General features: G+C 41.5%; 1 protein-coding gene across 11 annotated transcripts in view; it reads left to right on the forward strand.

The window, feature by feature from the left end:
* Positions 1–2,278: 2,278 nt before the first annotated feature.
* Positions 2,279–13,093, forward strand: part of RNF111 (ring finger protein 111) — a 52,429-nt gene continuing 41,614 nt past the window's right edge. For 3 of the 11 annotated variants that reach the window (XM_040601548.1, XM_040601549.1, XM_040601554.1), the window contains exon 1: positions 12,358–12,482. In XM_040601548.1, the coding sequence (XP_040457482.1) occupies positions 12,421–12,482 (62 nt within the window). In that variant the 5' untranslated portion in view covers positions 12,358–12,420. The other 8 variants (XM_040601545.1, XM_040601547.1, XM_040601550.1 and 5 more) reach the window with 7 other exon arrangements.

Consider the following 13,093-nt stretch of genomic DNA (forward strand, 5'->3'; position numbering starts at 1 on the left):
GTAGATCTGTATTTTTTTTAATTGGTATTAGCCTTTGACCAGCTTATAGAGAACATACCTCTTGTCTCATTTCTTAATCCAGACAAATTTCATTAGCTTCCTCTCATATATGCTATGTTCCCCTGAGTGTCCTGTTAATATTAGTCTTCCCATAATACATATTAAAACCAGCTGGATAAAGTAGTTGTAAGACTACATCAGGAATAATTTTTTACAATAGCATTGAACTCTGCCATCCCCATCGCCCCATTGTACAGACATGTTTGCTTTTTTCATGTGTATGTCATGTTGTGGGCTCTTGGCCATTTTCTTAATTGTATAGTTATTGAAGTTCTCATCCTACTGCCTTCTACCTGACAAATACCCAATATATACCAAAACTTTTAGTCATTAACATTCAAGTCCACATTCTTTATATTTTACTCTGCTTTTTTTTCACCTTGTTCCTGTCTTCAGGGTCATTTAATTCTACCCATTTATTGTCTTAAGTGCCACCACCACCACTCTGCAGATTTTTATTAGTATTTTTCAACTTTGGTTCCAGTCATTAATGAAAAACATTAAAATTGCTTACATAATCAAACCATTAGTGACCTCCATTGAATATGATATGACCTTCTTCCCAGTGTCTGTTGTTATCTGCTGTTGAGCGTTTTGGTCATGCTTCAAATTTTTATACTGCTCCCCATTCTCCCGAGTTTCAGTAGTTATTTCGGATGTGGCCCAATGTCATTGTTTACTGAAGTCTGCCAGGATTGTGACATACTGTATTTCCATGATTTTAAAAATAACCAAACACCTGAAAAAAAAGTATGTAGGAAAAGGTAGAAAATTAATGCTGTATGACCTGTATTGTTGTCTTTATTGAAAACTGAAATGAGTTACTAGTTTGGTTCTGGAACCACACAAAATCACCTGTGATCCATTTTTCCACCGTTGCCGTTTGTGGGTCTCACTTTTTCCTGTGCTCTCGCATTATGCATAAAGCTGGAAAACTTGTTTATTTTTGTATCATTTATGTGGTCTAGCACCTTTTGCACTTTTGTTTCTACACTTCGACATAATCGGATATTCCTGTGCTTAGTAATCTTTCTTCCTGCCCCTAGAAATATGCCTACCTCAAAAGAAGGTATTCATTATAGTCTTTCCTTAAAACCTTTTTCCTTGTTTGAGAAATTGTTTCCCTGTTGTTTCAACCATTTTGCTTTAAGGAAATTCCATTCAGAAACTCGTGGGAGTAACAGACTCAAAATGCGTGTTTTCCCAATGACCATTTCTTTTGTAATGATGCATAAAGGTTGTTTAGCTCCTCCAGACTGAGTACCAACTCTTAGTACTGATGGCTCTGGTGGCAGTGCATTCAGAGTAAGATCTTTAACTACTGGCAGATCAGACTGCACCAGTCTTCTCCAAAATACCGAGTTTACATATCTGTTGGTTGCTGACAGTGTAGAACCCTTTCCTATCCTGTGTTCTCAGCTGGAAGTGTTTTGAATATGTACGCCAACAAGGATGAAAGGCGGGCTCTGGGGAAAAAGGCCTCGTGGCTTTTGGCATGCTTGGGCAGTTATAAACATGCCAACTTTCCGACAAATGAGGGAATTCACAAGGTGATGAAGCAGCGTGGTGGCTGGTGGCTGTGCAGAAGGTGCGTACCCAGCCGGGGAAGCTCCTCTCAAGGTATGTTGGCATCAGTAGTGCAGCGGTCAAGAGTGGGCAGGCTCACCTGCTCCTAAGTCGGCAAGCGCCTTCCTGCAGCAAATGCAAATTAAATCCCTATTTCTAAAGGGCGTAAATGGGATTTGTGCTCATTCCCTGGTAGCTGCGGCTATTGTCTGGCTGCGGGGAGGACAGGCTGGGCGCAGCTGGGCCCAGGGCCGGCGCAGGGCCTGCCAGCTCCCGCCTCGTCCCGGCGGCTCGGCAGGGAGAGACACCTCCCGGTACAAAACTGAGGGGTTTACACAGGATCGAGAGGGAGAACCGCAGGAACAGCAGCAGCACGGCTGCCACCCAGCCGGGCTGACCGGGGCTGGGGCAGCGGCCTGCCACCATCCCGCCCCCGCCCACGTCCGCTCGGATCATCGCTGCCCGCCCCAGGGCGAGGGGGAGCCCCGGGGGGCGAGGGGGCTCGTGAAGGGTGAGGGAGGGCCCGGCGCTGCGCCGCCGCTTCCGCCCAGCAGGGGGCGAGGCGCCTGCCGGGAGGAGGGGCGCCAGTCGGCGCGGCTGCGCTTTGCGGACTGCTGTAAAGCAGCACCGAGTGTCGCGCTGCGTCTGGGGAGGGAGCGGCGGCGGCGGCGGTGGGGGCTGCGCAACAACAAAACGTCGCCCGCCTCGCAGCGTGTCACTGGGGGCCGGGCGGCTGCGGCCAGGCCGGGGAGCAGCGGAGCCACCAGGGCCGGGCGGCGGGGCAGGGAGCCGCCGAGGAGGAGGCGGTGGCCTCCCGGGCCGCGCCAGGCAGCGACGCGGAGTCCCTGCGGTGCCCGCCGGGGCCGCTTCCCTTCCTCGGGCCCTGAGCGCGGCGCCGGCGGCACCTGCCTCTCCCCGCTTGGCCTTCCCGTCTCAGGTACGGCTGGGGGCCGCCCAGCGCCCAGCGCGGCGTTGTCCGGTGGCGGGTGGGGCCCGGCGGGGGGCGGGGGGCTGCCCCCTGCCCCGCCCGGTGGCGGCCCGCGGCTGCCTCTCCCGCCGGAGCGGCCCCGCGACGGGGGCCATGAGGCGAGGGGGGGACCTTCCCGGGGGTTTGTTTTTTTTTTTAATTTTTTTTTTTCAGTGCCTGGTTGACGCACAAAGCGGTATCTGCGCTGCGGGAAGCCGCAGCGCTCTTGGGGTTTGTCTCCTTGAATATTGGTCACGAAATTTCCCTGACGGAAAGGAGTTTTATTTGTGTGCGTAACAGGGTTTGTTATAACGTCATTTGTTTTCTTTGCAAAGTTGGTGTTCTGTTGCTTAACCCGTGTTAAAAATCCGTCAGGCGCTGTTGGCCTGAGGAACGAGGAAGCAGCGTTCATTGAGAGATGTAGGCCAGGATCGCCAGCGGTGCGTAGGTTTGTACCTGGTGTTGGAATGGGCAGGGGGGAAGGAGCTACGTGCTTTTTTTTTTTTTTTTTTTAAATTGTCGGTGTTTTGGCGATTAGGGCTGTTTGTACGTTCGTGGAATATTTGCGTCGTTTGAGGAAGCTCTTCCTTCTTGAAATGGTTTGGTGAAATCATAAGCAAGGCCTGGTTGCTGTAGCTGATTAAATGATACCCTTAATTGCTGATACTCAGGTACTGCTCTGAAAGAAGATATAATGCAGGAGGTAAGACCCTCCTGTAATAGCCCAACTTTATTTGATTTTAATGTGCTTCCTTCAAAAACAAATATTTGACAAAAAAAATAAGAATTGACTGCTTGGTGTGGAGACCCTAGCTAGCATTTATCGTGGTGGAATATCTGTATTATAAACTGAAAAAAGGAAAACTAGATTTTTAGGTGGTGAAATAAAGCCTGATATGGTCTTTGTTGTAACCACTAGGAAATTCAAAAGACAGATTAAATCTGGACACTTAATAGAAGCTTTTTTGAGGAAAATTAATATTTAAAGAATTGAAATATTTTGTTACTCTTTCAAATATAAATTGAAGCTTCTTATAATTCACACACCTGTAGTCCTTGCTATTAAAATAGTTTTCCACTAGTTCCACTGTTTTTACTCATCTTTTTGTTAGATACGAGGACTACTGGAGGCAAAAAACCCAACCAGCCACCAACAAAAATACTGCTGTTGGCCAAGCTGAGTGGCAATTCTGATTTGTGTTCCTGCCCATGTCCAAGGGTTGATAGGGAATAGATGTTACTTGGTTCATTTGATAAAGTGAACATCTGGTCACTTGTCCCATGCTGTCATACACAGTATAAAATGACGTATGGCATGTGTAAGACAGGAAAGGCTGTGTGCACATTTTGCATTTCACTGTAGTTAAAGTATGTAAGACACTAAGCTTCCTGTTTTAAAGTTCTTAAAGTGTCACCTATTTACAAATCTGTTTATTTTTATTGATGGCTGAAGCCCTGGCAGCTACAGCTGTGGTTATGTCTAGTATTGGGAGGCCGGGGTGAACAACCGCTCATGGTATTCATCCATATTTCACATGTCCTTTCAAAATGTGGATGGGAACATTCTGACCTTTCAGAAATGTGACTTTTATGAAGCAATGGATTTTGCAAAAGTGTAGTAAGAGTGTATCTAAACATATCTGTGACTTGCACTTTACCTTTAAATTAATAACTTTTTAGACCTATGTGGCCAGAGCAGCCGTAACAATCTTGTCTTTCAGTGGATGTGGCTGTGTTGCAATAACATTTAGCACACAGCAGTTACTGCTTTTTTTGCCAAGATGAAGAATCTTTCATTTCAGTTGTTTATATTTGCTCTAATGGTGAAGACATTCTTTTGAGGAGATACAGGTAATAATGTCCCCCTCCCTAGCTGATGAATTATGGAAGCTTAGATGTCAGGCAGTTGAATAAATGAGGGGAAAAAATTGCTGGGGCAGATGGAACGGGGAATGGACTGATTTAATTCACATGTAAACAATGGGGATAGTACAGAGAGATGGATTTGCCATAGGCAGATGTTGTATAAAGATTTCCTTGCACCTTTAGGGGTCTGCAACCTCCCTTACGTCAGTTTTATTGCCAGATCTTAAGTGCTTTAGCTGTTTGCATGTCAGTGAGGTTCGGAAGAGATTTAGAAACATAAATTGATTAACATCATATTGGACACATGTACAACATAGGGGTACAGTTGTAGTCTCTTTAAGTTTTGTCAGTGTGACAGTGATCAACTGCTTCCAAAGCCTACAGTGCTCTTAAAAACCCCACAAAACGTATCTACAGCCAAAGTGTTATACTAGCGAACTTGCTTCAGGCTTAGTTTGGATTAGTGTTTTTCTTGGTGGGCGGATGTCAGGCTTAAGAGAGACTCCTGAAGGAGCAGAGGGGAAGGAAGAAAGAAAAACTCTTTCACTAACCCAAAGTGTTGCTAACAACATTATTTTGATGTTTTATATAGTTTATGCTATTTGGAAAAGGAACTACTGTGAATTAAAGTGTTGCCTTCCCTATTAAGTGTTTACCAAGTGAAATCTCAGACGGCTGGTTCACAATTTTACCAGCAAGAGACTCTTCTGTATTTTTTTGCCAGTAAATTACAGTCCTATTACTTGGCTGCTGTCAAGTAAAATGTTTGCTTTTGCCCACTGCTACTTGGCTCTACTGGGTGAAGAGTCTTCTGCACCATCCTTCCCTCTTGAACTGGTAGATCTACTCAGTTCAATATCTGAAAAATCCCCTGCTTCTCACAGGTTTTCTGAAGACCAGGATAATACTGTCCTGATGGTTAATTTCATAATTCTCACTGGTGAAGTTCTTGTTAGCAGTTGTGACAATGATTATGTCTCACTTTGCTCCTCAAAGCTTGATCAAGAGGTGTTTGCAAAATGGCACTGCATTTAGAACAGTTACACATACCTCAAAGGTCAAAGCTGCCAAGGGGGACTAAGAAATAATTTTTACAATTATTTTTGATGGCTGTGTAGTTCAGAACTTCCCTAGCTGTCTCTGAAAGCAGAATTTCTAGTTAAGATCTTAAGCTCCAATTAAAAAAAACAGTGTATTTTGTCATTGTTTTAAAAAGCTACAACTCCTTATTCCTAAATTCCTAAATGCTGTTGTGTTTGTCTTGGAGTTCACTGAAGCCAGAACATTCCTGATTGCCAAATCATAATGCTTATGTCTTAAAACCATGATTTACATAGTGTTAATGTAGCTAACTCAGTTTAAGCCTAGGACAGAGCAAAGAAGTGTCTAGACTGAAGAATGTGCTTTTGAACACTATGTTGGTCAAATCCACCTGCTTGCATCCATTGTGCAAACCCAAACAGATTCCTTGCCCAGGTGGGTACGTGCATGCTAGCACTTCAGTGAGGCTTAATTGATGCTAGGATTTGGGGGAGGGGGGGGCGCTTATGGTCTTGGCCTGATTCATAGTGTGTTTCTGGAGAGCTAACTAACTTGTTGTTCGTCGGACTCTATGCAGAACTGCTCTTAGCCTGCCAACTCATGTAGCTGAGGTGCATCCAGCTGCGCATGCTCCGTCTATTCTGTCTATTCCAGCTGGAGCTGGGCCATAGATCCAGTCCTAGGGAAGAGCTCTTCAGTTTGTAGCTGTCCTATGCTGGATTCTGTTAGAAGATGTGAGGGACGGACACTTTCAATAGCCTCTCTGTAAGAATACAGTGGTGGTAAGTCTCAGAGGTGAATGGTAACGTGGCATAACAGAGGAATTCTGTAGCTATTCTATAGGTGGCCTGACATTTCTGTTGCAAGATAATTGCTTTACCGATCTGAATTGACTTAGTGCAGGAGGAAATAAACTTTGAAGGTCTCAGGAATCGGAGAGAAAATCAAGTAGACTTTGCTGGTCCAGAGGATGGGAACTATTGGTTACACCACTTTACAGTACAGTTACTGTGGTCTGACTTTACCTTTGAGACTGTTTTGCAAAGGTTGCTAACAGTTGTGCTGTTAACTTGAAACAACGTTTCACTTTTAAGAGTACATTTTGCAAGCCAGTGATGGTTTGTAGAGTTGGCTGCAAGGAATGAGTAAGTCCACCTTCTGTGGTTCATGTGACTATAGCACCCTCTGCAAAGCACAAACTCTTCTGATCAGGCTGGGTGTAATGGAGTGTCCTTTTGAGACTGTAGGCAAGAACCTGTCTCTGGAACATTATCATGCAGTTAGTAACTGTTTTTCATGTTATTCTGAAGTACTGTACCTTTCTGTAGGGCAAAAGAAATGTGTTCTGCTTGGAGAATCCTTGGGTAATTTTGTCATTTAAAAATCAGAGTATTTGTCACCACTGTGGCTGCATTAAAGCAAACAAAGGAAATTAAGAGTGATTTTCAATGGTATTTCATATTGTCCTGTGAATAAAAATGTGCTTGATGCTTTATAATATCAAAGCAAACATAATAGAGTTTCAGATTGCCTTCTGATTGTTGCTGTTTTATAAAGATGTATAGATCTTTTAACTATCAATTGCTTTATTTTCCAGCAAAGACTAGGAGACTGATACATAGTATGCTGAAATTTAGTAGTTAAAACAAGCTTTAAGCAAGCACTATTTGCTGCATGAAGTAGTGGAAATGAAGAACAGCCAAAGTGAAGAACAGTGCAATGAAGTTTCAAAATTTAGTTGCACTTGTTTTGCTGATGGTGGAGCTCCGTATTGGCTATTTTGTGTTCCTGCTACTTACTCTGCATTGTACAGGTTGTCCCTGATCGATAGGAATGAAACGAGCAGGGCGTGACTGCCCTTTTCGGCCTAAGTGGAGCTTTTTGTAAACTGCTCGGGGAGTTATTTTTGTTGGAGCAGAGCATGATGGCACTGAGATTTGATCTTCATGGGATTGCGTTGGGGGTGCAGCTTCTCCAGGTCTACTGGCAGCGTCCATTGTGTTGGGGTCATGCATGAATCAGTCTTGTTTGGCGCTCTGCCCCTGAGAAAGGGAAGTTGCAGTACTTGGGTTATCTCACTTTTGCCGAAGGTCATGTACAAATTTTAGAAGCTTTTTCATTATCCTGTGTCTTGATTCATCTGATGGAAGAGCCTTGCTGAAAGAATAAAAATACATCTTTTTAATGAGAGGAAATAACTGTCTGTTGGTGTTCCAGAATATGGCTTGTGCAATACTTTTATTCACTGGTCTGGTCTTTGAGCTCTTGACAGCCATGTCTGCCAGTTCAAAAAAGTACTGCGGTAGGAACAGTGTACAGAATGTAAGATTTTTTTCTGCATACCAGACCTCAGCAGTGAGGTCTTCTCATGGAAATAACACTACCAGTATTAGCTTGTCAGAGTAAAAATCAGGTTAAAAGTAAAATCTGATTAAATCCATGTATTAGGGAAGGGAATTCATTTTAAAAGTTAATTGTGAGTTCAGTGAACATACGCAAAGAGAATAAGTTAGGACTGAGTAAGGGAGCTACAAATGCAACTGACAGAAACTTCCTTTCCGAGACAATCTTAAATACTCTCTTGCCTGATGTTATTCTATATATGGGCACTTGAGTTGGGTACATGAATAGTCTAAGATAGTACAGAATTTTTATGGAAGTAGAATTGCTGTGTTCTTTTCTGCGATTACAACAACAACGCGTTCTCCAAGCTCTTGGTAGTCTTGAGAGCTGCTGTATTGGGAAGTATTTTTGTCTGCACTGGCCTCTAGGCTCATTCCTACTGGATAACCACATAAATACATTTAGGGTCTGAGTGGTGTAGAGTATATCAAACAAGGGGAAATTGCCGTGTAATGAGAAAGGAGCAGGAAACTGAAGATGGGGGAAATTAGGAAATAGACTACTAACTGCTTTGCAAATGAATCTTTTCTTTTTTTTTCTTTTTTTTTTTTTGTGTTCACTGCTTTTCATTAAGTTGTCTAGAAGTCTAGATGTTTGCTGAATAAACTATTTGGCTTGCTGGGTTTAGCGTTAACAGGACAGAGACGAGTAATTTGGGATGATGTAGAAAGTATGTGCTTAAGATAGGCATTTTCTGCAGAGTGGTTGGTTGGTCGTGTATCAAAGCACTGCATACTTACTGTAGCCAAGCTTGAGAGGATTGATCAAGATACTTTTTGACACCTAAAGAGAGATTGTTTCTTGAAGATGAAGGGAGTTGACGGTATTTTAAAATAACTGAAATATTTTATTATATTTTAAAATAACTGAAAATACATTTTCAAAGTAATGATATATTGGATAACATGTATGTATTGACCAAGTTTACATCAAAAATTTGAGTTAATGTTGTGTAATGAACCATTGCACTTCTTGTAGTGCTTTAATGCTATCATACTTTTTGATTTCTAGTAATGGCATTAATTCTTAATGACAAAATACTTGGCCTCATAACTCATGTGTTCTGCTTTTTTTATATGTGATCATAAAGTTGTCTGCTATGAAGATCTTAAACTTTGAGCTTGTTTTGACTTAGGAATTTCAAAGGATTTTGCATGGATTTTCTTGCAGTGCTATATGTCTTGGCATAATTAATATCAAAGATCTTTAATTTGTGACATGAATGGATACAAATAATGTACACTTTTTGCTTCTGAATAGTCATATGCTTTAGAAGGGAACTTAGACTAATTATTTGTAATTTTCATGTAGCTGGTTTAGCTCTTCATTGATTCTACTTAAAATGGCTTGAAAGAAGACACTACCCCATTTTCCTCTCAAAGTCTTGATTCTGTAAGTTAATAGGCAAATGTTTTGATTAGGAAGGAAGAACACTAATGCTGATTGAGCTTGCTTACTGCATCTTGCTGCTTTTTGAAAAAAGCTTCTGAGGACTACTTTTAATTAGAGGGAGGTTTTGTAGGATCTTCTAAATATTGAATAGCAGATCTCATTTTAAGGAGTCTTAGTTATTTGCATAATATTTTTGTAGTCCCTCTTAAACTTAGTCTTCTGTGTAAAAGCATTGGAAGTTGTATGTAGTATGGGTATTTCTTACGTCTGACCGCTGAAAATGCTTACAGTGGATTGGAATCTAGTTAAATGGTAAGCCCTTCTTCCAGCCTCTGTCTTTTTTTGGTCAAATCTTTTGTTCAAAGGTTTGTAATAGCATTTCTAAATAGTGAAGGAATGGATGATTCGTCATAGTTGATTGCTGCCATTCACTTGAAAAATATACTCACGTTTAAGCTGTTGTGTAATTTTTAATTGGAAGGCAGCAGCTCTCCCATGAGTAAGCAGTCCTTCAGGCACTGTATTGGTTAGAAAAAATGAATAGTTTTTGATTACGTAGTGGAGTTACTGCAGATTTTTCCATGGCTGTAAGACTGCAAATCTACAAAATGTTTGAATCAGAGTTAACTGCCTATTATATCTAGGCTGTTTGTTGGAAGAAAACTAAGCTAGTAAATAGCATTTCAAGCACACTAGTTTTCGCTGTGTGGTGGTTTAGGTTTTTTTGTCATCTTACAGTAGTTTGAGGTTTCCCAAAGGGTAAGATATTTTTTTTTCTTTTTTTCTGTAACTTAAAATAGCTCTATCTGTATTTCAGCCCAGTGGCCTCTGTGCTAATGTAAACAGAGCTTATACAGAGATAATCACATTCACAATGCAGAACTTTTGTACTGATGGAGATATGGAGATTTCCACACTAGAGTTTAACAATAAAGTGGGGGTGGGGGCAGCACTCCAATGACTGGAGCTGAGCCCTTTGTAAACCAGCCTCTGGATGTGCTCACATCATGAGAAAATGTTCAGATTTTTATTTCTTAAGAAAACTTCAAAACTAAATAAAATTGTCCCCTTAATTTATCATGTTAAAAGGGCAGGAAACTGTTATGTATAGACTATAGGACATTACTATATGATGGTAAGTTATGACTGTTCGAAGACTATAAGCTGTCTGAATAAATGAGCTTTTTTTCCCCCAATCAAAATAGTGTGGCTTATCTAAAAAAAACTTATGATGAAATAAATATGGGGTTATTGTGGGAGGGGCTGGCTTTTGGACCATGGAAAAGATTTGACTAGACAAAGTGTTGCATTTCTGTACAACAGTGGTGCATGAATGACAGACCAAAAATACTGCCTTAAAGGTGACCTTGTGAGGATAAGAAAATGACTATGTACTGCTGGTTCTTTGTGTGCTTATAACAGATTTGAATTTGGATTTCCCGTTGTTAGAAATTTTATAAAATGGATGCCTTAGTCTTAATTTTTCCAAAAAGATGGTGCATATATGTGAGGGTAAGTACCTGCGTACGGAGGAGCATGTGAGAGCTGGGTATTTTCCTCAGGAGCAGAAAAGGGTTGATACCGGAATTCCACAGCTGTAATAGATGCTTCTTTGTTTACTATTTAGACTTCTTACATTCTTAGAGTTTATTCCAAGTTTTCTTCCAATTTTGCAGCTTCTTTTTTTCAGTCCCAAAGAAGAGGGTAGTCTTATATACTGCATTCCATTAAAACTTGCTGCAATAACAAAATACATATATATATTGTCCAGGATGTAACAGCTTTCGGTTTAACATTTGAAAATATGAAGTGTCGCCTACCGTGCATTGTGCTTTGATGAAGTGAAAGTAAGAACCGGTCCTGTTGTACGTACTGACAAGAGGAGGTTTAATCCAACTTGCCTGCAGTTAGCTTTTGACTTACTAATGTAAAACATATGTCTGCTCTAATTCCAGTAGGAAACTGCAACACTTTCTTAGTTATCACAGGGTATAGGCCTCTCATTTAACAGTAATTACTACAAATGTTTGTATGTAGGATTTCCAGTGAGAACATTCAAATGGATCTTTTCAGCTGGCGTTCTAGGATCCTCGAGGTTCTTGATCTCCAGAAAGATCCAGTGAATTTATGGCTTCTTTAGATGCTGGCATTGCAGCATATATGCCTTGTGCAAAATTATTACTCTAGATTACGTCACTTGAAGAATTAGATATGTTGCTTATGGCTATGAAGAGAACACAGGCTGCCTGGGATAATGCATCAGTTCATACCGGTTGCAAGGTGAGATAAGTCATTCTTCAGGGTCTTTTGGGAACAACTAGCTCACAGCTGCTCCTGAAAGCATCAGGTTTTGAAACAATCTAAGAAATGGTCGTTTGACTCTTCGGTAATCTCAGTCTGGTATGGATCTGTATTATAACAGAATAAACCAGAGCTTTAAGTATTAGTACCTGATGTCAGAATGTGTTAGCATTTTGAAGAATTTGGAAATTCAGGCAGAAGATCATGGACCTCTGTAGGCAATGCTGCTTAACTTGCCATAGATTCTGCTGTTGCTGCCTTAGACTTTTTTTGTGTCTTTGTGCATGTTCCAGTGTTTCTAAAGGAGCGTCCTTTCCACTTAAGGTAGAGTTGCACATCTTTTTCCTAAGCAGCCTTTCGGTAGTCCAGCACAGCCTGCTGTAAGCCAGATAGAACTGTTGGTGTGCTTCTGCAATCAGTTGGATTGGTGTCTGATCTTGTCGGGAAATTATTTTTCAGATTGGTCAGCCCTACAATCTGGGTCAGTGCCTAAATGTTTCTTCTAGAAGAGCAAAGGAGTTGTTCCTTCAAACAAGTGGTGAGGGAGGGAGAAAAGAGGGAGCACTTAATTGCTTAAGTAGTACAGTGTCAGATGTCTACTACAGCCTTACTCATCTGAGGCACAGAGAAGCGATAGTGGTTACGGTAAAGAGTGCTTCAGTGGTTATGACAGTGGGAACCAAATTCTTTTTGTCACTTCCTTTTGGGAACTTAAACAGAGATGCCAGATGAAGCCTGTTGAAGGTGAGTATCTTCCTGAGGTTTCTGTTGCCTGTGTCACTGGGTCATTTTCCAGTGAAAAAGTTTGCTTTGAATCGGGACTGATGTTACATTGTATTTTGACAGGGAGGGGAACTAGCCTGTTACCAGCTATTAAGGAAATGTGGTAAGGTATGGCCAGTTTCTGTCGCAGCATAGAGTCAAAAGTGGAGGGGCTGGATACAGCTTCGTGAACCGCTCCATACTGTTAACGTGTGGTGTGGTTTTTAAAGAAACCCTGGGTAATATGTGGATCTCTATTATTTCACCCCAAAACAATAAGGTTCAAAATCTCTCCTGTTTTATTCCTTTTTGTGTCAGAAGAGAAGCATGAATTCTACGTAACTAACCTTTATAGCTCAGTTGTCACCATACTATGCCATGTATTTTGTTCAAGGTATTTACTATGCATATATATATACAGCTATAAGGGAAGGTGTAGGCCTTATTTAAGCATGCAGTTTAGTTGATGGCTATTGGAGTTATTTAGCTGAAACTTGTGCAACTTCTGTAAGCAGCAGCCTGTTGACTCTCCTGCTTAAGCATCGGTAAAACACATTGTCCATGCATTTTACAGGTGACATACATTGATGCTTGCTCTGTGAAAGCAGTAATGTTTTCGCTGACTATAAGAACTTCCCTTCAACACAAGTTGTAAGAGTTCTGTCTTAATTCAAAATTAGGTTATCAAGCAGATTTCTTAATACTGTGAAACAGTTGTATTTCGGTTACTGCTGG

Source organism: Falco naumanni, chromosome 7 (assembly GCF_017639655.2).
Source record: "Falco naumanni isolate bFalNau1 chromosome 7, bFalNau1.pat, whole genome shotgun sequence".
Classification (NCBI taxonomy): domain Eukaryota; kingdom Metazoa; phylum Chordata; class Aves; order Falconiformes; family Falconidae; genus Falco; species Falco naumanni.